Source organism: Lycorma delicatula, chromosome 13 (assembly GCF_047948215.1).
Source record: "Lycorma delicatula isolate Av1 chromosome 13, ASM4794821v1, whole genome shotgun sequence".
Taxonomy (NCBI): domain Eukaryota; kingdom Metazoa; phylum Arthropoda; class Insecta; order Hemiptera; family Fulgoridae; genus Lycorma; species Lycorma delicatula.
The window spans coordinates 45,331,475-45,356,953 of record NC_134467.1 but is presented as its reverse complement, the minus strand read 5'-3'; the positions used below and the strand labels follow the sequence as shown (position 1 = coordinate 45,356,953).

Sequence of the window (25,479 nt, the reverse complement as noted above, 5' to 3'; positions counted from 1 at the left end):
GAAGAATACAGAACAATTAGTTTAACTAGTCACGCATCAAAAATCTTAACTAGAATTCTATACAGAAGAATTGAGAGGAGAGTGGAAGAAGTGTTAGAAGACCAATTTGGTTTCAGGAAAAGTATAGGGACAAGGGAAGCAATTTTAGGCCTCCGATTAATAGTAGAAGGAAGATTAAAGAAAAACAAACCGACATACTTGGCGTTTATAGACCTAGAAAAGGCATTCGATAACGTAAACTGGAATAAAATGTTCAGCATTTTAAAAAAATTAGGGTTCAAATACAGAGATAGAAGAACAATTGCTAACATGTACAGGAACCAAACAGCAACAGTAATAATTGAAGAACATAAGAAAGAAGCCGTAATAAGAAAGGAAGTCCGACAAGGATGTTCCCTATCTCCGTTACTTTTTAATCTTTACATGGAACTAGCAGTTAATGATATTAAAGAACAATTTAGATTCAGAGTAACAGTACAAGGTGAAAAGATAAAGATGCTACGATTTGCTGATGATATAGTAATTCTAGCCAAGAGTAAAAAGGATTTAGAAGAAACAATGAACGGCATAGATGAAGTCCTACGCAAGAACTATCGCATGAAAAAAAAACAAGAACAAAACAAAAGTAATGAAATGTAGTAGAAATAACACAGATGGACCACTGAATGTGAAAATAGGAGGAGAAAAGATTATGGAGGTAGACTAATTTTGTTATTTGGGAAGTAGAATTACTAAAGATGGACGAAACAGGAGCGATATAAAATGCCGAATAGCACAAGCAAAACGAGCCTTCAGTAAGAAATATAATTTGTTTACATCAAAAATTAATTTAAATGTCAGGAAAAGATTTTTGAAAGTATATGTTTGGAGTGTCGCTTTATATGGAAGTGAAACTTGGACAATCGGAGTATCTGAGAAGAAAAGATTAGAAGCTTTTGAAATGCAGTGCTGTAGGAGAATGTTAAAAATCAGATGGGTGGATAAAGTGACAAATGAAGAGATATTGCGGCAAATAGATGAAGAAAGAAGCATTTTGAAAAATATAGTTAAAAGAAGAGACAGACTTATAGGCCACATACTAAGGCATCCTGGAATAGTCGCTTTAATATTAGAAGGACAGGTAGAAGGAAAACATTGTGTAGGCAGGCCACGTTTGGAAAATGTAAAACAATTGTTAGGGATGTAGGATGTAGAGGTTATACTGAAATGAAACGATTAGCACTAGATAGGGAATCTTGGAGAGCTGCATCAAACCAGTCAAATGACTGAAGACAAAAAAAAAAATGAATTCAGTAGCACATGAAAGTGCTACATATGATTAGGAAGAAAAAACCAAGTATATTCTGGAAGAAAGGTAGAGTTGCTATCACTTCACCTCAAAGGTAAACATAATAATGATAATTATAATAACAATACCTGGTTGAAACAACTGTTGTAGAGTTGTATATATTTCATGGTAATCACGTTCTCTAGGAACAACAAATGTAATGGATAAAAATGTTTTACATCGTAACTGTAATGGCGATCCTGATATAGTCAATGGCAACTTTTCTTTTCACTTGCGATATGCATATGTAAAACCTGAAAAATAAAAAAATGTTTTACATAATTATAACAATACTAGTAAAATAAATTCCGGTATTTCCAATAAAGTCCGGTATAACAGACCTGAGTAAAGATTCCTGCCAATTAACAAGAAAGTAGTAGAAAATATAATGGAAGGAATCCAGAAGGGGACTAAAAGGGATCCTTTTTCTAAAGCTAACAGGTCCATTTACAACAAACAACAAAGAACAATAGTTCTTTTTAATACCGCCCAACAACACACCTACCACAGATGTTGTTCCACGAGAAGAAATACCAGACCAGGGTGGGAATGTATGGGAAAATGTCTCTGAAAATCACTATCATGCTTCAACTTGGGTCTGGTTCTGTAAGTAAAGAGGATAAGAGTATAAATATTCTAGGGAAGGCAAGGTGAGTTCCGTTTTGAAAAAGGGAGGAGTTATTACACAAGTCAGTGAAGAAGTGAGATTGTGCATATTTGACCATGTGAAGTGACATCTCAAGCATTCCGTGAGGACAGCAGGAGGCCGCAGGAGGTTGTTCGGTGAGTGACTATAGAAAATTAGTGAAAGAGATAAAGTATTGAACTCATTTATAAATTATTAGGGTAATTTTATTTGTGAACAGGAAAGGTATTTGAATGAAAGAACTTTGGGCTAATATTATCTTCATAGTAATACAAAACCAGTTGTTAGAGGTGTAAATATTAGCGGTCATGATAATGTGTTTTGTCAATGGGCTGAATTCTGGTTTTTAATATTTAACTACCTGCAAATAAATCCTGATCTTACTTTAAATTCTATTTTGTATGTAATCATTGTTTATTACAATTACTGACAGTTGTCATTATTTTTATTATTAATGTTTGTTATTGTTGATTGGTCTTATTTTATTTATGTTCTATACTGTTAAACTAATAAATTGTAATTATATAAACATTCTAAAATTGTTAATTTCTCAATATCCTGATCGAGCCATGAACATGCGACAGTATAATGTTAAAAGATCTGCTGTTTATAGTAATAGTAACTGAATGTAGATGGTGAAATACTAGTAACCAAGTTATGTTTACGAAACTAGTGTGTGTAGATAATCAAAGTTAAACACAATGCTAGGTGCAGTTCCACTGCACATTGTTGGAATTAATTAGTCAGTGACTAATGACCTTATCAATCAATGCCAGTTAAATAAAGAGTAGTATTTTAAAGGGTAAAGCCTTAATAGCCAAACCTATGCTTAAGCTGGTTTTTATACATCACCACCAAGAACACTAGTTCGGTTTCATAAAACGTTGATATTTTTGAGTGACAATTAAAAATTGATCTAACTGATCTCTTAGCAATAGATCCAAATAAAATAAAATTAATATAATATGAACATTAAGGAGCTCATCTAATTAACAGAGGTTTTGTTAATATCAAATGAAGTTCCATACAGTGTTCTGAAAAAATACCCTTCTCGGCATTTCATGAGGAGGTCCTGGATTTGAATCCCGGTTAGGAACAGGGTCTTTTCATACGCTACCAACTTTCCATCAGGCTAATGAACATAATTTTTGATTCCCACTCTTTCATAACAAAAAAATACATATAAATTGTCATTAGTTTTCTTGTTTTTAAAGTAATTACTTTATTTGAAATCACTAAAGCTTCTTTTCCATATTTAAATTAAGAGGGACATCCTGAACTAGTACAGACCAACACCCTCCATGTGACAGTTACAGTCACCACACCACCTCCTCCGTACCTAGCCCTTATGGGCTTTTACTGGGGGTCATTTTTAATACCTCGGTTATGACAGCTTCCAGTCTTAACCTAGGCCAGGATGCCACCAATATGAATGCCAACAGCAACATTCACATCGATGTACTACTAACTAAGAACTCTAATGAACAAAACACATCTCAAGTCTTAAACAAGACTTTTTTGTATCTGACCCCGCATAATCCGAGATGGCCGGTCACACATTCTTAAGACATGACGGATTAGAACCACCTTTGGTAGTATTCTTCAAAAATGAACTTTCCATTTTTATTGTTTCTTAACTGCACAGAAGTTTAGAACTCCTGAAAAAGGACGACAGTTAGAAGTTGTACAATTCTGGCATCAGCTATACGACCGGCACTACCAGTTACCGGAGGAATTCCATTTTAGTTCACTCTCTTGGCCTTTTTTTCTCTACAAAAAGAACTATCCAGCCAAACCACATGGAGGCACGCACCAAATTCGAAGTATTAAAGATGTTAATATGTATTATATCACCATCGTATTAAAGTGTAATATGCTTTAACAAATGTAAAGCACTGGTGATATAAATATGTTGATGTTTTTAAAGATGTTGAGGCAAATAATGAATTTAAAAAATTCTTGAACGGGATATATGGAAAGAGAAGTAAAGAGGTAAGAGAAGATAAGGAAACACCGATAAAGAGGGAAGAGAATAGTTAATGCCTCCTCCCTACCAAGAATGGAGCAGAAACTAATTAATAAGAACAGAGAGCTCCAATATCTAAGAATTGATTGAAAGACATAACAAGATCGCATCAACATGATTGTTAGCATGAGAAGATAACTAAAGCAGAACCTGGTGGTGGTCTTCTTAGAAAACAGACAACTTAGATTATATGATCGTATGAAAGGAATGAATGATACGAGTATGTCAAAATGAATACTGAAGAAGAGACTGGATGAATAGTGAACAAAGAGAGGCAAAGAATGGATTTAAAAAACCTGAATAGAATATGTGGAAAGAGAAGTAAAGAGATAAGAGAAGATAAGGAGATGCCAACGAAGAGGGGAGAGAATAAAATTTGGCTGAATATTCTGCAACTCCAAGGAATGTAATGAGATATTATGACAAAAAAAGGTGAAGAAAAGAGACAAAAAGGTGGCATTAACAGAGGTTGAAAGTATATAAGAAAGATAAGAATAACTAACATAAAAGTTATAATATTGTAATAAAAAGGAATGATAAAAAAGTTAACTTAAGACAGAAATCTAATTAACAGTTCAAAACAAAAGCTATAAAATGTAAACTTTTCCTGCATTTAAAAAGTTTTAAATTACAAGTACATTAAAAAAAGAAGGATTTGTTGCTAATAAAGCTAAACTTTTTAGAAACTTTGTTTAGAAATAGCAAAAACTATCTATTTATTAATTAAAAAATTTAACACATTGTGACAAGACTGACACATAAAGTTCACACAACTGTTAGAATGGAAATAACTGTTTTCAGTTGTTAACATCAATTTGATTAATGACTATAATAATAAAATGAATTTCCTTTAAATCAGTCGCACTAATTTTCAACAGATTACTGCTGAAATATTAATTTACCTTAAACCAATAAAATGATTGATCGCTACTAAATAAAAACAATTCACTGGAAGGGGTTATTCACAAAATAATTTTTTTACCAAAAAGGAGGTTTCCAATATGTAGTTAAAATTGATCACTGGGAGATGGGGCAGTATCAATTAACAGGATATCCTTTGTCTATTTTGGTTTAGGGTACAATGAAATTTTCTTGTTTTTTAACAAAAGCTTTTCTAGGGTTAGGTGAATGAGACTCAGTAAAATTTCCGAGATGCTCTACGTAAAGTAGAGCATCTCATAGATAACAAATAACAAACAATAAAATTAAACAATAGATAATAATAATAATAAATAAATAACAATAAAAAATAATAATAGATAACAAATAACAGATATAAATGGATAAAAAAATTGAAAATTAAATTTCATCTGACTGTTATTCAACAGTCTATTAACTTCAACAATAGCATAGTAGTTCGTATAACAATACTGTTGTCATGTCATGTCAGGTCTGCAAACTGGTAATTTGTAATGTTTTTTTTTAAGATTTTAATTTACATTTTCAGTGACAAAGAGCAAAGTTTTGGCTCTTACAAGAGCAATGACCCCTAGATCAAAGATTGTAATTGATGATTATTCTATTGAGTACGTCAACTGTTTTAACTTTCTTGGATGTAACAAATCTTATCACAGTAAGGTTAAAATAAACAATAAGACCGAACGAGTCAACAGAATGAGTAGCGCAGTGAAACATACTTAAAAATAAAATAAGATGAGAAATCCTCCTGAAATTTATCAGATAATGTCAGTTCCAGGTTGTTTATTGTCCAAGACATGGACAATAAGATCGTTCAGATGAAATACGAGTGCTGCAAAGTGTACTACTCTCACGAAGATTATTAAATTCTACAAATCAATTTGTTGTTTGCGATCTAAATTTATCACACTAAAAATGTGTTCTTAATTTTCATAAATTCATTCGTTGTTTTCTGTTAAAATTTGTTCCGTTTTGTTTTTAATAATAAAAGTTGATATTTTTTTTTGTTTTTCGTAGACTTCATTTCATCTATTTTCTCAAAATTAAGTTCTCTACACGTTTTCTTAAAATTTACGCATTTTTCAGTCGTTTAACAAAATTATTGAACTTCAAACCTAAAAAAACGTGTTTTTCGTCACTGAATTTTTCTGTTTTACGGTGGTTATAGTAAAATCTATGGGAGATACAATATTGGGACCTGCTTTATTCGAGTTTTCAGGTGAAAATCATAAGAACCCGTCAAGTTTACTCCTTTTATGACCCCCTTAAAAATTAAGACGTTTCGGTTAGTCTGTTTTGCTTAGTTTTTACACGATAAGGTTTCGATTTAAGTCGTGAAGAATCTTACGACAAGATGTGTATTTTACACAATCTTGGTGCGATAATTTACCCTATAGATTTTTTTCGGACCGGCAGATATTCTTTTTTGAATACGGGCTGTGGCCTACGGAGTCCTGACGAAAGGTCGCCTATTTGGTTTTGAGTTTGACTCCGTTGTGCGCCGTTTTTTAACCGAATCGTGCACTACTCTTTAACGAGGGATACTGACGTTCGAAAACTTAGCGAAAATATTTTACGTTTCTCTTGAAAGGATCCAACGCTTCCTGGATAGCAGCCCTTTCCTCGATGGAATACTGTATTTTAGGATAAACATGATCGTAAAGAACGAAACTATATCGCATTGTAGCAGGAACAGTTTACAACCGACAAAAATAGACTATTAGTAATAGCAGTGTTAAACGCGACGCTAAAATAACTGCAGTTCGAGCTGATTAGATTTGATTTTAAGTCGCTCGCCCGGTATTACAATATTGAAAAAGCTGCTTCAGAAGACCTTGTATTTTTCTCAAAAGTCTGTATAAGTGTATATTTATTTATACATATATTCAAATATTAATCCTTTAGGCCTTTTTTTGAAAAAACGTGCTTAAATCAAAATATGAATTTATATAGCAATATGTGAATTTTTGTTTTGTACCGGTAAATGATTCGTGTGATTTAGTAAATTAAAAATTCTGTTTCCCCGCATTTTACATTTACGAACGGTAACATTTGTTAAGTAAACGTATTTAATATTTAATAAAAATTAAAAATTGTAATTATGTAGTAACGGATATCTTCATTTGCGCGCGCGGGTGTGCGTGCGTGCGAACTCTTGCATTACTGATAAAGACATATACACATATAGTTTTATCAAGCTGTAACATTAGATTTTATTAAATAATAGAAAGCTTCATCAACAACCTCTTGTAAATAAATTTGTACCTTCAAAACTAGATTGTATGTTAGTTAAATCTAGTTTTGAAGGTACAAATTTATTTACTGTAATACATAATTTGTGCTAGATTTAAAAAAATTCAGATTATAATAAAAGCGAAATGTTTAATAAAAAAATTAAATATAAATAAAATAAATGTAATAAGTAAATTCTTTATAGTAATAAATGCTTTAATAGAAAAACAATAGTTCGATAGGCAATGATAAAATAAAATAATAATTTATAAAATTGTATGGTTCATACGCTCTCAGAGGTAATTATTTTTTTGTTTAATTTTATTGGGATGACGCATAGTAAAAACACTTTGTCAGTCTGACTACTGCGATGATGGTGCGGGGAGAGGGGGGAGATGAAACAAATGCAGCAGGTGGCTATCTTCACTCTGATTGGCTACCCTCGGACAGTACTGGTCACGCGATGGTACAACAATTCAAATACAACCGTAAATGTGCGTACATGTGTACGTACGTGTGTGTGTGTATTACTGTCGAATAACAAAGTTAATATCCCTATTATATTTCTTATATAGACGTTCGATATAATTAAATTAAATCAAGATTTGTCGATCATTTTATATCTATTATTACATTTTATTTAAAATAATAATTAATCTCCCTTAATCTTAATAATTTTTTTAAAAATATTACGATTAAATTTATCAGTTTTGTAAAGTAATTTACAAAAAAAAAAAAGATTCTAATATTACATAATAACAGATAAAATCTTTCCAGATTTATTTACAATTCGACCTAGTGATCTTTATTAATGTTATTCCTAACGCGTATTAATACCTAATACATTTTTCTATTTATTTATTTGTACGGGCAATAGACCGACATTCAGTTCGTCACTTACTTTTATTTCAAATTTTAATAAAGCGTATAAAAAAGCCAATTCTGACCGAAATTTGAACACAGAACTTTCTGTCTACCTGTATTACCTGCAATTCTGGTATCTTTTGCCAATGTATTACATTACTATTATTTTTGTTGTTACTCTTTATTCTCGTAAATACAAGTTTAAAATTATAATTTATCACCGTTAAATTTCAAACATTGTAAAATACGAAATTTAATATTTAAGAAACGACTAAAAGTGAAATACAAAATACCGTAAGAATTTGGTACGAAATTATATACTTATTTAGAGAATACGACTATCAAAATAAGAGTCGCTCTTGGAAAGTAATAAAACATCACAATCACTATCATCAACCCGTCTCTTAAACCTCACTCTGTCCCAGACTGCGCGAAAATTCTCTAACACTCACACTCTCTCTCTCATTCTCTCTGTGGGTGCGTGTGCGCGCGTAAATTTTGAGGGGTATAAATATCATTTAATTTCTTACCGAAGATGCACTATAGTGGATAATAATTTCGTTATCGGATCTAACTTCTCAAGGGCGCTTTCAATTTCCAACCTCCACGATATTTATTTTATTTATTAGTTCTGTTAAATATTGTAAAGAATAAATATAGTCAAATCAAATTTAATTGGAATCTCTGACATATTTTTTTATGTACGTGTATCGATTCTATGAGATTATTTCATAAGTACAAAAATTATACTTCTCACTGTAAAAGGAGAGTAATCCCGTCTAAATTTTTTAAACGTTCAAGTTGATCGTCGCATCGAATTTACAAACTTTAAATAGACTTTTAGTGAAGAAATTATTTTATCATAAATGATGTTTTTAAAAAGATAATTTTATAAAATGTAAACTATACACTTTATATTTTAATTTGTGTAATTAAATATATATGTATAGACACATAAGATGATTTAGGAGGAAAGAGAAATAATTTGGGAACCGATTTTAGAGCTTGAAATTAAGAAGAAGGGTTCGTACAAACATACGTCCGAAAACAGTTTGTAATCGAGTTACGACTAGCAAATTCTTTAAGAAGAATTAGGAAGAAGCCGTTTCCCGTTAAATACTTTACTTAGCTAACATATGTTGTCGCGTAACAAGGTACTAACCTACTGAAACTGAAATGATGTTCAGTCGTACAAATGACACCTTCACTTCTTTCTCCTCAACAAAGGCTGTATATACCGAGCATCATTACTATCAGAGAACGCAATTCTTATTAGTACCTCCTATACCAGAGACCGTTTATATTTATCACAATCACAAGAATGAATGCGACAAATTAATGGATTCTTTTTTCAGGAAACGATATGTTATACACAGATTCCAGTCCTTGTGGAATGTAGTAATTAAGTCTATATCAGATAGTTATTCCACCGATATAATTATTTCTTTCTTAAAAGCACTTTTACAAAATTAATAACAAAAGTTATCGTAATCATTTTTTTTCATAAAATGATCAACAGTTTAGTAAAAAAAAATCGAACTAGTGAGTTACAAATTAAACATTTTAATTGCACAGTTATTTGTTTGTAAAATGCGTATTATTTTTACGAGTAAATCCAGTATAAACTTTTCTTTATACTTTTGTTAATGATTTTTTCTTTATAAATTAAAAAATTATAGTTTTTATGATTGAAAAAAAAATCAAGGAAAAGGGGAAAAAGAGGTGTGACATTTGCCCCAATAGTAGTAAACTAAAAAAAATGTACCGCTGCCTATCTACTTTTGAAGTATTGTGTCGGGTTACATGAAATCAGTCTGGTTTGATTTGTGGATTTGTTGATTTGGAAGTGGATTTGTTCTTCTTTTTTTTTAGTATCTTTGTAAATAAAAAAATGAAAATTAATTACAATATCTTAAAAAATAATAATCTTTATAATTGTACAATTTAATTAAAAAGTTGTAGCGGCATGAACTTGATCGGTATTATTTTTCTAGGTTAAAAAAGCAATATTATTTTATAAACTGCAAATATTACTAGGCAATTGAAATCGGTAAAACTAGAAATTAATCTATCACCGCATCGATGGCACAGCCGTACTTGTCTTTTATATCGAAGATCTGAGGTTCGATTCTAGGCTTGGATCCAGAAAGTGTGAAACGAATCTGTCTGATGTGACTTGGGACTAAAGATTTTAAATTATTTAAAATAATTTTTTTAACACATTAACCGTACTTTGCTTAACCCACGAGTACGGTACGTTTAGATAATTATCATAATATAATTAGATAATAATTATAATTATTAGATTATATTTAGTGCAATAATTCTTTTTTCTATTTTATTTGGTTAATTATTTATTGGCCTATTAACCTAAAATTTATAAAGAAGCGTGTAACTTTTGCTTATTTTGGGGATACTATGTAACCGGTCTTATAAATAGAAAATGCAGTACGTGATAAGAAAACAAAAATAATAACACTTATTTTAAGCAATATTAATATATAATATAAACTTACCTCCATCAATAATGAGGGTCATTAAACACCCAAAACAAAATAAACAACGTATAAGAAATAGTAAAAAAGAATGACCGCAGACACGAGGATCCAAATTGAACTGCATATCACAGCGCGATCTGTAATGTCGCTAGATTCCATAAGTTTTCGTTCTCTGCCACGAACGTTATTTCTCTGTCGATTCAAACAACGTCCGAATAACAAACCTGCAAAATAAATTATGAAAATTAGCGCGCCAACTAAAATGTATTGCCTACACTGTACTGTTTCTCCTCTCATAATAACAACCGACAGTATAACATTAATGTTTTACAGATTTGAAAACTTTTAATTTTACAAAATAATAATTGAAACCAAATTTTCGCTTAAACCTATGTATACAAAGTTAACAAAGGAACGTAACCAACGTTAAACTGTAATGTTAAGGTTTTCAGTTATTTCGTTTTACCTAATATTCAATTTACGGATATAATTTACACTCACGCATATTTTATTTTAATTAAAAAAAAAAAACTAGAGAGCGCCCGTTCATATTTTTTACTAAATATTGCTATTTTCTTTTAATATAAAAAAACGTAATAGCGTAAATAAAAATAAAAATGTTACGTCACCACTTTAGTGTCACATAAAGTAGCATGCTTGCCTGCTACACCAATGGTGTCGGGTTCGATTCCCTGTCAGGATCTGAACACAATTTTACAATAACTTAGACCATATCGTATTTAGTAACTTATCACAGAGAAAAAAAACAGGATCATTTATTTTAATATAGATAAGAAATATTAATTAGTACATAAGGGGGTTATGATATAAAAGGATTATTTCTAAATTTATCTCAGCAAGCCGACTACCGTATTTCACAGTAGAGCCCAGCACGTCTATAATACAAAAAAGCGCGCGAACACAAACGTGCAAACACACATTTAGTATGTATTTATCTCAAAAATTATACTTAGATATTACAAAGTAACTTATAATTTTTCGCGTCTCACTGCATTTTTGTAATCGATTTGTCACCTCGGTAACGCAATAGTGAAACTGACTATACTGAAAGTCACAGGTAATTAATACACGCACTAATCACCTCGCCAGTCGCCGAGGTGGAGTAGTAATGTCTTCCCTTTTTATCCGAAAGGTCCCGGGTTCATATCCCTGTCAGGCTTTAAATTTTAATTCGCTTTAGAATTGAAATACCGTACTTCTACACACAACCACCAACCTAATATTATGGTGAATATTTAATAACAATAAATTATTGAATTAAAATAGTATTATCGTTTCCGCGAGCAGAAAGAGTCAGGTTTTTGTACTTGTCGAGTTAAAGCCTCATATAATTTCCAGTTCGTTTCGTTATAATTTCTTAAACGTCCTTTATTCAAAAAAAAAATTTGGAATTTTTTTTAAAGAAGATTAAATTTTTGTATTAAATTTATATTTAATTTTTGGGGTTCGGTTACAGCTCGGGAATCACTCCATATATGTAATACTTGTAGGGAGTTTTATGCGTTAAAAAAAAAAAATTAAATTGTAGATTCGATTATAGAGTTGTTATCAATTGCACGCATAATCGTTATAAAAAAAAAATTTAACTCAATTTGATTACCACAGAGTTCAATTTTTCTGATGTAAGTTTTTTTAAAAATAAGTTCGTAAAAAGATTAAAAACGAAAGAAAAAGAATTTAAATAATGAAAATCTGGAGGTTCGATTCTCAGTTTAAAAAAAAAAGACTGACAAATTGAAAGTCGCGATTTCGATTCTTCGTTTCCGCACAAAATCACATACTTAACGTTAAAATAAATATTACATAACGTTAAAGAATAGACTTGATCTTCCCCCAAAACAGAGTTTTACTTTATTTAACACAGTTTCATTCAAAAATACTGTTTATTAACGATAAAAAAACAATATTTAAAAAATCGAGAGATATGGTCTCGGGTTCAATTCCCGGTTTGGTTAGTAAGTAGTTCAATTCGTAATGTATATCCGAGTATCAATATTAAAAAAAATCTAAGTTGAAGATCCTAGGTCGACTCTCACAACATAATCCTTTTCAAAACATAATCGCATTTATAATATTTATAAAATATTTCGCCTAGAATCAATTTAGTCTCCATACAGTTAAATTTATTTATTTAGAGCTAATTAAAAAAAAACAAATAGAGGTAATTAAAAAAAACGAAAAAGGATATTGAAGAACTAAGTTTCGATATTATTGACTTACATCCGTGCTGCTTATACGTGTATTTAAAATACAAAATAAATAAAAATGCCGGGTGGTGTGAGAAAAAAATGAACCGAAAGGCTCTATTTTAGTCAGTATTATAAATTCGTTAATTATTATACTGTTAAAATTGCTTTATGCAGTTTAACCTTCAACACAGCTGTTGTGAAGGGTGGGGGTACCACTCGTAGCAACGGGATTGTAGACAGCCGTCGCCGAGCAGTTCCGCAGATGATGCAGTATGATTTATATAAGTTATGTTACACTAAATAACCAGCTTTTTTTTATTAATTTATTTTACTCGTATTGACAACATACAAAGTATGTACAATTATTTTCATTTCCACAGCGCCAACCGTTATGTATTGCATCACAGGATGAGATGAGATGGCAATTTTGTAGCGGAGGAAAATGCCATGCCTCATCGGAATTCGAACCCGGGACCTCCGGATAAAAGGCCCCGCAATTAGTCGAAAAATGTTTGAGATATGGAGGTTCGAATAATCGACGTTTTAATAAACATTAATCTCAGATTATATTTAATTTGAATCACAATTTTGTAACAAGAAAATCTCTCTGATAATTCGAGTACTTAAAACAAGCAATAATTTATGTAAATTTTACGGATAAATAAAATATGTAAGTCCGGTTAACTGAGGTCGGATGTATAAGATCAGTGATTATTTGACTAACTAAAATAATAATAATAATAATTTTACTAACAAAATTAAAATAAACAAAAAAGTTATCAAGTATGATTTTTAAGTTTTTAACACTAATACATAAACGATAAATATCAATATTGTCAAATAGAGAATTTAACACGATTTTAATTTTTTTTTTTTTGTAAATAATAGTAAAATAATAATGATTCGTTATTAAATTTAAAAAAAAAATTAATAATAAAAATTTTATTAAAAATAATTTTTTGTATTCATCTTGCTTACTAGTTTAGGTTGGAAGGTTTATTCTATGTAAATGTCAAATACGCAACGCAGTCAATTATCTGATGCCGATCTTGGCTGCCAAAGGGCCAGGGGGGAAAGAAAAAACAGGTTAATTGGCAACATGGCACCTGTTGTAGTCACAATGTTAGAGCTGCGTTAATATATTCCACTCCGTATTAAGAATAGCATTAGAAGAGAAGAGAAGTAAGAGAGAGAGAGAGAGAGAGAGACCCTCTGTCTCGCTTCCTCTCCATCACTGATCCCCCTACCAACCCCTCTCTCAATTTCGCTCCATCCTCCTCGCTCTCTCACACTACCCGCTCTGTCTCTCACTCGACCCCTCTCTCTTCCAGTCACTCTCTCACTCTCCCCCTCCGTCAATCTCTCTCGCTGTATGCGGTGGGCTACTTAAACATGTCTGTATTTTTTTCAATTTTCTCACTCAAAGTGCATTTTTACAAAAACTTTGTAATAAAAAAATTGACCGTTAAGGTTTTCGACACTTTTTAAATTTATTAATGCCTTTAAGTTCGTGAAAAAGCTTTAAAAAATTTATCGTTGGAATTATAACAAAAAAACGGTAACTGTAAATGAAAAATTTACCGATGTTTTTTTCTTTTCTTACGATTAATTATTGTTAAATATATATGTTAAATAAAAAATACGCAGATAGATTTCTAAAAATATTTTTACGAATTTATTAAAATGATTATTTGTAGCTTTCTTTCCTATCAAAAATTATTTTTTTCAAATTTTTGTGTTATTCCCGAGAATACATTCATTTATGAATATTTAACGACATTAACTGAGATCGCTGAAGAAACGGTAAGCTATTTTGGGTGTCGAACCCAGGAGCTATCTAATATATCACTCACGAAATACCCTTTGCTTATATCAGTTTAGTTAAATATATACACCGTTAATGGCCAAATAACCTAAAATACAACCATATAACTTGTTTCTCTTTATTTATTTATTATTATTAAATTTATTAATTTATTTTGTAAAAATCAATCGGCGTTAACTGGAATCTAACATTTTTAATCTAATAAATAATTTGGGTAATACATACACAGAATAAAACAACTGCCAATTATGGTTTAAAAAATTATAATAATATTAACAAAATAAATAAAACTCACCTTAAATCAGTAATAAGGAATATCTCAATAAAAAGATGAAATTTGGATAACGTATAATTTGAAGACAATTTCACTGCGTATTCAGTCGCCTATCTACCGATAATTCCCGCCAATAACTAACTACAAGACAAAGCATCTCGGTGAATTTCTTTAGTTACACAACACATAATGCTTCTCATCGTCTCCCCACTCCGGAATGACGTCATCGATAGACTATTTTAAACGACAAAAAATTATTCAATCTAAAATTTGGTTCGCAAACTGTTTCATTCATCATCAAATTTTTTAACATTTGATCATCCATCATTACACGTCGTCTAATATTAAATTGTTTTTAAAATTTACTATCAATGTTGCCGAACTTATAATTAGATAAAATATTAAAGAGAATAAATTTTCACTTAAAACTATAAATGGAGAACAGCCAATCGTACACAAAGGGGTTATAACGAGATTCTTACTTATTATTTAATTACATGTAATAATCATTTTATATACGTAATCAAGTTCAATATATAGTGCAATACAATTTTGTTATTACGTATTACTATATTTTTTAAATATCAAATCAGGAATTAAAAAAACAGTATTAATCTTTTTTAGATGTAACATGAATCCGTGCTATTAAAGAGGTAGCTACTTTACCTGCTAGACTAAAAGTTCCAGATTCGATACCCGGTTACATCTAGGAAATAGGACCTCAGAAATGGGTCAGAAAAAAAAGAAAAAGATTAACCGGATTAAAAAAAAACTGAAGGTACTGGGTTCGGCTCTTTGAATTAACGTTTTTTTGTTTTTTTTTTAAATATTCATCTTAATTTGCACATAAAAATAATTCTTAACCCGACAAGAAATTCAAAAACAAATAAATAAAAACCATCAGACCGTGAAAGTGAACACAAAGCTTAAAGTTGCTTTAAGTTGTTTTATTTTATATTTTTGACTTTATTTCCTGCCACTGGGTAAAGGGATACATAAAAGCGATAAGACTCTGTTAAACTTGAACGTACGTGACTGGAGTGAGGAACGGTTACATAACTGTGTACAGCAACAAAACGTTGATGAGACAGGGCGGCAACGAACTTTTATCTTCATCACGTATTATAAAAACAAATATTCATAATCTATTTTATTTTAAATAATTTATTAATGTCAATCGACAATATTAATATCCAGTTATTTTTTCTCTTTAATAATGAAATAAGGATGGCAGTTAACGGTTTGGAAAGAAACATAGTTATTATTACTTTTTTTTTTTTTTTAACCTCCGGGATCACAGTTAGGTATTACTTTCAAAGAATAGGATGAATGATTTGTAGCGTGTGAAAATGGCATGCCTGACCGGGATTCGAACCCGGGATCTCCGGATGAAAGGCCGAGACGCTACCATTCGCGTCACGGAGGCCGATTATACTTAGTATACTTGATTACTTTTTTTATAATCGGCATTTATTTTTCTCGGAAAACCACAAAAAAAATTCATTTAAAATAATGTAATTCTAAAATAAAATAAAAGTTTAAAGCAATTTTTTTTTAAATTATTGATTACAATTAAAAAATACGTTTATAATAAATTATATTGAAAGTAGTTTAAAAGTGTTATAATATAAAAAAACCTTTCGGCAAACCGGAAGGCGAATGTAGATTTCACCGGTGCTAAATAGGGGATAAAAAAGATTTCCACCTTAATGTTAAGAAAAACTTCATATTTACTCGATACAAAAATAATTTGCACGGGAAAAAAGTTTCACATGTTTAGCGTACGACAATTTTAGCCCATCTTACAATTCCGGCAATATTTTGGTCGTCCCTTACCGTAAGTAAGGGTTGGTCATATCAAAAATTGTTTCGGACAAAAGTTTTAGGTAATGTTTAGAGGAATAACGATCACTTTAAACCGATTCGATAATTGTGCCTATTAAGGGAGGTATGATTTTTTTTTGTCTTCAAAACCCCATTTTTTCCACCCCATGGGCCGGCCAATCGTTGATGATATCATAAAAATTTACTTACATATATTTTAGGCCCTTATATGAACTTGAACAGAAGTTCAATATTTTACTTAATAAGAAAGTAAAGCGATGTTTTGTTTTTTCGAAAAACCCACCCCATTTCCACTCCCATAGTCCGATTTTTCCCATTAACGAACTCGATCGAGATTTTGGGCAGTTATATTTTATGTATCAATTTGAAAGTGATTGGCGCAAAATTACGGCAGTTATCGTCCATAATATAAAATAAGTGAAATATATATATACTTATGATATATCGTTGAAAAGCTCTCAGTGAGGGCTTATTACTCCCAATTTTTTTTATTTTCGGCACTTTTTGTTCAGTCGATTGCAATCAAAAGGGATAGCGTACAACTAGATGTTACAACAGTCCTAAATAAAAAATTACAATCATCTAAAGCTAATCGTTTTTGAGTTATGCGAGATACATACAAACAGACGTCACGCCAAAACTAGTAAAAATGGATTCAGGGATGGTCAAAACGGATATTTCCATTGAAATCTGAAAATTTTTCACGATCATAATATACTTTCTTTACTTCGTACAAGGAATTAAAAACTATTAACTCGAAAATTAAAACTAATGAATTCAGTAATCTGTATTATTAATATAAGGAAGTAATAATAAATAAAAAACTAACATTAGTAAAATAAAAAGATGGCTCTGAACAAAATTTACTTCCTGTGATAACTTTGTACGTAGTGATGATTGTGAGGGAGTGTGCACGTGAATGGGACCAGATAGAAAAATTTCTAGAATGTTCCGAATCTCGTCCTTCCATCTGCTTCGCGCCATAATTCGTCAACAAAAAAGAACTGCGTGTGTCAAAATGTGTTAAGTTGATGAAAAATTATATTTGTTTATAATATTATTACCTGTTCCATTACATAAAGCAATGTAGAAAAAATAAACCAAACTTATATATATATATATATATATATAATCTAATCTTTTCTTTCTGATAATTTGTTAAATTAGTATTACTGTTATTAACGATTAAAGTTGTCAAATACACCAAATAATATTTCTTTACGATTTGTAGCGTCGTTATCAAAGCCGTATCAAATTTTGTTTACTTGATTATTTGTATTTGGCGAACATTATTAATATTTAGGAATATTTTAAACGAATCTAAACGACCGTTCAGAAAAGAATTCAACATGTAAACCAGGTAAGTTCTTTTAAAATTCTTATAAAATTTATATATAGATTACTTTATACATAATAAAAATAATTTGCTTTCAAGTAAGTTATACATTTCTCTTTTAGTATACACTAAAAGAGAGGTTTCCGATTCTTTTGTAGACTAAATTTTTTGTATTTAATTTCTATTTAAATGTCCTCTAATAATTGCTACTTATTAATTATTTCGGGTGTCAATATTTTATTTAAATTCTGTTTTTTGTTTTTAAAAAAAATCTAGATTTCTGTTAATAACAAAATCTTTTATCTGTGTCTGCATTTGATGATTAATAAATTAGCTATATATTTTAAAAAGGTAAAATGGAGAGAGAGAGATAGATCTATTTTTTATTAATACTAACATAAAGTAATGTGTGAAGTTTAATCTGTGTTTGTTTAGACATTTATATACTTTGTTCTTATTTATATATTTACTAGCTGCAGGATTTAATTTCCGGATAAACAAGATCCGGTCGATCAATAGCGTATTCGATGCGTTAAACAGTTAGTGCTCGATTTGCTGATACATACGCCGTTTGAATCGTGAAAATCGGACGAGCGGTTGCCGAGATATTACGGTGGTAATATTATATTATATTATAATTACATTAATTTAAAATTTAGCATACAATAAATGGAATACTCGAGCGAATGCATAGTTGGTAGTTACAATGTTAGATAACTTTTTTATATAGAAATTTTAGATTATTTAGAAATTTATATACTTCGTTCTTATTATATTTACTAGCTGCAGGGCTAAACGATTAAATTATTTATAATTATTTAATGGGAAATCGTCGAGGGGGTCGAAAAATGTTTTCAGAGGGTTAGGACTGACCGTTTTCGAGATATTTGCAATTTTCATCCAAAAATTCGGATCCGGTTAAAAAGTACTAAATTTTCCCAGAACGTCGATATATATTTCGCTTATATATCGTTATGTATACGGTACAATAATAAAACAAGTATAGACCTGACCATGAGACATGTACTAACGAATCGAGATTTTCCGCTAGTGATCGGTACATTCCAATGCTAAGCTAAGAGGGACGCACACACAGACACAAATGCCGTTTAATAGGATAGGAATATAGTGCAAAACACTTAATTTTTTTCCCTCCGAGACAAACGTTTAGGTATTGCTTCACAGGCTGGAATAAAATGATACGATTGTGAATCTTGTAGCGTGTGAAAATGCCATATCTGACCGGGATTCGAACCAGAGACCTCCGAATGAAAGGCCAAGACGCTACAACTCACACCGTAGATGCCCGCTAAAAAGTTATATTATAAATTTTATCCTCTCATTTTCATTTTTATAACAGATTGTTACCTTAACACAGTTTGTAGAGAAACAGTAGAACAAATGACTGATGTACTAAAGGTCTCGGCATCGATTTTTAACTTGGACACCTCTCAGATTACAAGGTATTCCCATATGAGTATCGCTCTCCTCTCAAAAAAAAAAAAAAAAATCAGAAAATTCTAGATTCGATTCTTGGCTTGAATTATCATTAAAAACCGACGATTAACGTATTGAAGATTTCGAGTTGATTTTCGTTTTGGACACAAATTTGCGTTCGTAATCCTTACCCGCATGTCGTTCATCAAAAAAAAAGAAATATTACAAACATTAGAATCACAATCTATTGGTATCTTATAAAAATAAATATATTTTTACATCGACATCTATATATAAATTCATAATAAAAGATTTTAAAAACCTACCAATATACTGAAGGTCTCAGATTCGAGTCCCATGTTAGAACACCACCATCGACAATTGTTTAGCTAGGTTTCATACACAAAAAAAAAAACGTAACATGTCTCAATTCAATTCCTGACTTAAAGCATTTTTTTTCAATAATTTCAATCGAAACAATGGCCACAACGAATATAAAAAAAAATAAATAAATCATTGATAAAGGCGTTGGTGATAAATTATAGTATATGGAACACATTAGAAGTGGTAACTGTTTAACCTTGAACGGTTGAATGTACATGAAGTGAAGAAGGGGGACCGAATCCCCTTCCGATGGTACAGCAACCGTTGCTAAGACGTTGCCAGATAGACAGCGTGTCAAAAAAAATTGTTATGTCTTCCGCGTACTAAAGAAATACTCAATTGACGCGTCAAATTCCATCTATTAACAAATTTGAATCGACAGCGAATCAACATTAAATTATTTTTAATTTTTTTGGCATGTTAAAAATACAAAGGTTGATTGGGGATTCGGCACCTTTCAGCAGCGCTTTATTTTAAAACCGATTAGTTTTGTAAACACAAGACTCAAAATTGTATTAATCTTTCATATTCTCGTATTTTAAAATTTATGTAATTTAACATTACATATTATAATTACATTAATTTAAAATTTAACATACAATAAATGGAATACTCGAGCGAATACAAAATTGGTAGTTACAGTGTTAGATAACTTTTTTTTTTAACCAACATAGCATGGAGGACCGAGTCGTATTAAAATGTACAACAAAAAAAATTATCGTGCAAAGATTGTTGCAAACTTCAGGCTTTATTTTTGTCTTAATGTACATAGTTTAGGCTTCAGAATTTTCTTTTTTTGTATGAAACGACAAAACCTAATGAGAAAATAATAAAAAAAACATGAAATAATTGTTGACATTGATCTCAAGCGCACGCGCGCGCGCACACACACACTTCATGGCGGGTAGTAGCGCCTTTCTCTGCAATCCCGAAAAGTTTTGAATTCAAATTAAAAAATATATATATATATATATTTTTTATCTTCAAAGATATGAACCACCCACCCTTATGCTGAGAGGAAAAAAAGGAAATATGGCCCACACCAATAAAGAAAATGCTGAAATTTTGGCAGAAACCTTCAATAGACTCCTCAACTGTGACGACCCCCCAGAGCTTTTTGAGATTGACACTGAAACTCCAGTTAAAACTTCACCAGTAAATATCAACCCGCCAACAATTCAAGAAGTTCTCGCAGCCTTAAATGAAATAAAAAACTACAAAGCAAGCGGAGAAGACCAGCTTTTCGCAGAACTCTGGAAACACTCATCAGTTTATTCAGTCAAAACTTCCCTACATCTATGCCTCGTGAAAATATGGAACGAAGAAAAACTTCCAGAACACTGGACCACAGCCCTCATCCATCCATTACATAAAAAAGGGGATAAAACTAATCCTGAAAACTACAGAGGCATATCTCTCCTGGATTGCACATACAAAATCCTGTCGAGAATCATATACAACCGATGCAAAGACCAACTTGAACTGGAACTTGGGGAATACCAAGGGGGGTTTAGGCCATGGAGAGGTTGCCCGGAGCAAATAATATCCCTAAAACTTATGATGGACTTATATAAAAGACGGAAAAAACAACTAATAATCACCTTCGTCGACTTTAAAAGGGCCTATGATTGTATACACCGACCATCCATGCTGAATATTCTGAGAAACCTGGGCCTTCACCCTAAACTCGTAAACATGATAAAATTAACTTTAACCAATACCCAGTCCAGAGTGAAATTCAGAGGTGAACTCTCTCAACCCTTCTACATAAAAACTGGATTGAGGCAAGGAGACGGCCTCTCACCACTCCTTTTTAACTGCGCCCTTGAATTTGTCATGAGAAAATGGTATGAAATAAATCCCAAAAATATAAAAATGGGTACTAAGAAAAACTCCATCACACTAAATTGCCTAGGATTTGCAGATGACCTCGCTCTTTTAGCAAATAATATTTCAAGAAGCCAAAACACAAATCATGAGCCTTCAAAACCTAGCACAAGAGATAGGGCTTCATATCTCTTTCGAAAAAACTGAACTAATGGCCATAGATCCTCTGGTAATAGAGCGCATTACGGTAAACAATCAGAAAATTAAAATAGTAAAACAATTTAAATATCTAGGGGAAATAATAACTTATAATTTAAATGAAAAAGTGACATGGCAAAACAGGACAAATAAAATGATTAAATGCCAAAAATTAACTTGGTCAACATATAACAAAAAATGCCTTTCTGCTAAAACAAAACTTAAACATTATAAAACTGTAGTACAGCCAGAAGTCACCTACGGAAGCGAGACCCTTTTCAAAATCACTCAGAAAAACTGAATTGAAAAAAATTCTGAAAATAGAGAGGAGAATTGTCAGAACGTGTATCAATAAAAAACACCAAAAAGAAGGCCAATGGTGGATTGTGCCAAATGAGGTGGTGTATCGAGAAATAGAGCCTGTTACTGATACTATGCGGAAAAAAAGAATCTCTTTCTTCGGTCATCTCATAAGGACACCGCAAACAAGACTGTCAAGAAATATCATTGAAAAGCTCTGGTTCCAAAAGCTAGAAGTAGGATGGATCAAAGAAATTAGAGAAGATATGAAAGAATTGGGAATTTCCCTGACTGACCTACAGAATAAAACTGGAAAAATTACAAAGCTAAAAGATAAAAGCATTAGATTTAAACAAAAGACAGACAAACGACAAAATACGACGAAGAGGGTGTTTACGGATGAAGAAAAGAAAGCAAGATCTGAACGAATGAAGAAACACTGGGCAGCTCGAAAGAGTAAAATAAAACTCTTTTCTCAGAAAAGATCCAACTAAAATGAACTTAAGTGGTCCCATGTTGGCCGTAAAAGCATAATAATAATAATAATGAGAAAATGGATATTCAGCAAATATTATTTATTGCAACGATCAAATATTTCAATCATTTCTAGATCGTATTTTAAATTTAATGACTTCATCTCCTCGCATCAAATAAGATACTCCTCTTGGAGGGCAGATTCAGAACATTTATTATCATAATTTATCGCTAAGAATTTTAGTTCATCCCCTTTTTCAGCACTAGCTGATCTAGCAAAAGAACTTGAAAACTTTATGAAGATTCTTGGAATGCCATTTAACTGTCTACGCATGCGTTTGGATTGCGATAAGCAAGTGTTGCATTTCTGGCTTGCGGGAAATCCCCCAAGAAAGGGGTCAAACCATTTTTGGTGGGAGGGGGTCCGAGGGACCGCCTCCGACTAGGTTATATTATATCAACATAACCTTTTTTTCATGCATCAAAAATCTCAACTAGAATTCTATACAGAAGAATTGAGAAGAGAGTGGAAGAAGTGTTAGGAGAAGACCAATTTGGTTTTAGGAAAAGCATAGGGACAAGGGAAGTAATTTTAGGCCTCAGATTAATAGTAGAAGGAAGATTAAAGAAAAACAAACCGACATAATCGGCATTTATAGACCTAGAAAAGGCATTTGATAATGTAGACTGGAATAAAATGTTCAGCATTTAAAAAAAATTAGGGTTCAAATACAGAGATAGAAGGATTGCTAACATTTACAGGAACCAAACATCAACAGTAATAATCGAAGAACATAAGAAAGAAGCCATAATAAGTAAGAGAGTACGACAAGGATGTTCCCTATCCCGGTTACTTTTTAATCTTTACATAGAACTAGCACTTAATGATGTTAAAGAACAATTTAGATCCGAAGTAACAGTACAAGGTGAGAAGATAAAGATGGTATGATTTGCTGATGATATACTAATTCTAGCCGAGAGTAAAAAGGATTTAGAAGAAACAATGAACGTCATGGATGAAGCCCCAGGCAAGAACTATTGCATGAAAATAAACAAAAGTAATGAAATTAGTAGAAATAACAAAGATGAACCGCTGAATGTGAAAACAGGAGGAGAAAAGATTACGGAGGTAGAAGAATTTTATTATCTGGGAAGTAGAATTACTAAAGATGGATGAAGCAGGAGCGATATAAAATGCTGAATAGCACAGGCGAAACGAGCCTTCAGTCAGAAAAATAATTTGTTTACATAAAAAATTAATTTAAATGTCAGGAAAAGATTTTTGAAAGTATGTGTTTGGAGCGTCGCTTTATATGGAAGTGAAACTTGGATGATCGAAGTACTGAGAAGAAAAGATTAGAAGCTTTTGAAATGCGGTGCTATAGGAGAATGTTAAAAATCAGACTGGTGGATAAAGTGACAAATGAAGAGGTGTTGCGGAAAATAGATGAAGAAAGAAGCGTTTGGAAAAATATAGTTAAAAGAAGAGTCAGACTTATAGGCCACATAAAGAAGACAAAAAAAAAAACCTTTTTTTTTCTCTTGTTTAACCTCCAGGTCCACAGTTAGGTATTGCTTCAGAGGATGAGATGAAAGATTTGTAGCGTGTGTGAAAATGCCATGCCTTTCTTTTTCCTGTTTAGCCTCCGGGAATTACCGTTCAGATAATACTTCAAAGGATGAGTGAGAATGATATGTATGAGTGTAGTCTTGTACAGTCTCAGTTCGACCATTTCTGTGCTGTGTGGTTAATTGAAACCAACCACCAAAGAACACCGATATCCACGATCTAGTATTCAAATCTGACTTTACTTGGATTTGAACACTGGAACTCTCGACTTCCAAAACAGTTGATATGGGAAGACGCGTTCACCACGTGACCAACCGATGGGGTGCAAATGCCACACCTTGTATCAACATAACCTAACCGAACATAACTTACGTAAGCTATCCTCTTATAACTAATGTTAAATACATATTTTATGAATACCCTCTTATAACTAATGTTACATACATATTCTATGAATGATGTATGGAGAATATGTAAAATGATCGGTATACTTAATAGATTATATACGTACAAATATGTTTAATAGTTTGAAAATGCTTTAAACCACTTAAAAACTTTAGTTTGTGACAGAGCATCATTTCCATACGCCCGTTTTAATTTTGAAAAAGTTTCAGTAGCAGTCTCACCGAGTTTAACACAAAACTTAATTGCACAACGTTGCTAATAATTAGTATCACTCATTTTTGTAACGCACAAGAAAAACTCATTTCACGAAAAGTTCGTTTACATCTCATGCGGCAACAATAGACTAAATATATTAATACCTAATATAAATCAGCTGTTCATATAACCATGTTTGTGTAACTTTGCAGTGTTGTCACTTTGGCTGCCAAAAAAAAAAACTAGAGTCTACTTTATTTAGAGACCCGTACATAAAATAATTTAATAAAAACAAAGGCTTATTCATTTTTCTTTTGAATTAAGCCCATTTTTATTATCAATTCCCTTTCTCCACTAAAAATAATGAAAAGTTGACAAAATATTATTTAAGCATATGCTAATTTAGTTTTTACACGACTGCTCAAAATGGATTGTAATGTATTTAGGGTGTGTGAGTGTATATATTTTTTCCACTGTAGCGGCTCAATGGCTGAACTGATTTAGATGGATGACCCTATGTTGGAATCCTTACATTACCGGAGTTGTGTAGGCTACAAAAAAAAAAAATATATATATATATATATATATATTTATTTATTGACACTTAGTAATATTCTAAGTAAATATAAATATTAGTTTGCTACAGCTGAATAAATCTATACATATTACATGACTGCCCAAGAACGAT

At 31.5% G+C, this 25,479-nt stretch overlaps 2 protein-coding genes across 7 annotated transcripts in view; one reads left to right on the top strand and one right to left on the bottom strand.

Moving 5' to 3' along the window:
* Nucleotides 1–24,984, bottom strand: part of LOC142333619 (putative endochitinase) — a 96,417-nt gene extending 71,433 nt beyond the window's left edge. The window contains exons 1-3 of one of the 3 annotated variants that reach the window (XM_075380957.1): nucleotides 24,703–24,984; nucleotides 10,530–10,735; nucleotides 1,417–1,581 (exon numbers count right to left, since the gene is read on the bottom strand). In XM_075380957.1, the coding sequence (XP_075237072.1) occupies nucleotides 1,417–1,455 (39 nt within the window). In that variant the 5' untranslated portion in view covers nucleotides 1,456–1,581; nucleotides 10,530–10,735; nucleotides 24,703–24,984. Of the gene's footprint in view, nucleotides 1–1,416; nucleotides 1,582–10,529; nucleotides 10,736–14,841; nucleotides 14,952–24,702 lie in introns of those variants that run through there. The other 2 variants (XM_075380956.1, XM_075380958.1) reach the window with 2 other exon arrangements.
* Nucleotides 1–25,479, top strand: part of LOC142333913 (uncharacterized) — a 260,903-nt gene that overhangs the window by 188,553 nt on the left and 46,871 nt on the right. The gene's annotated exons all lie outside the window — the stretch shown is intronic.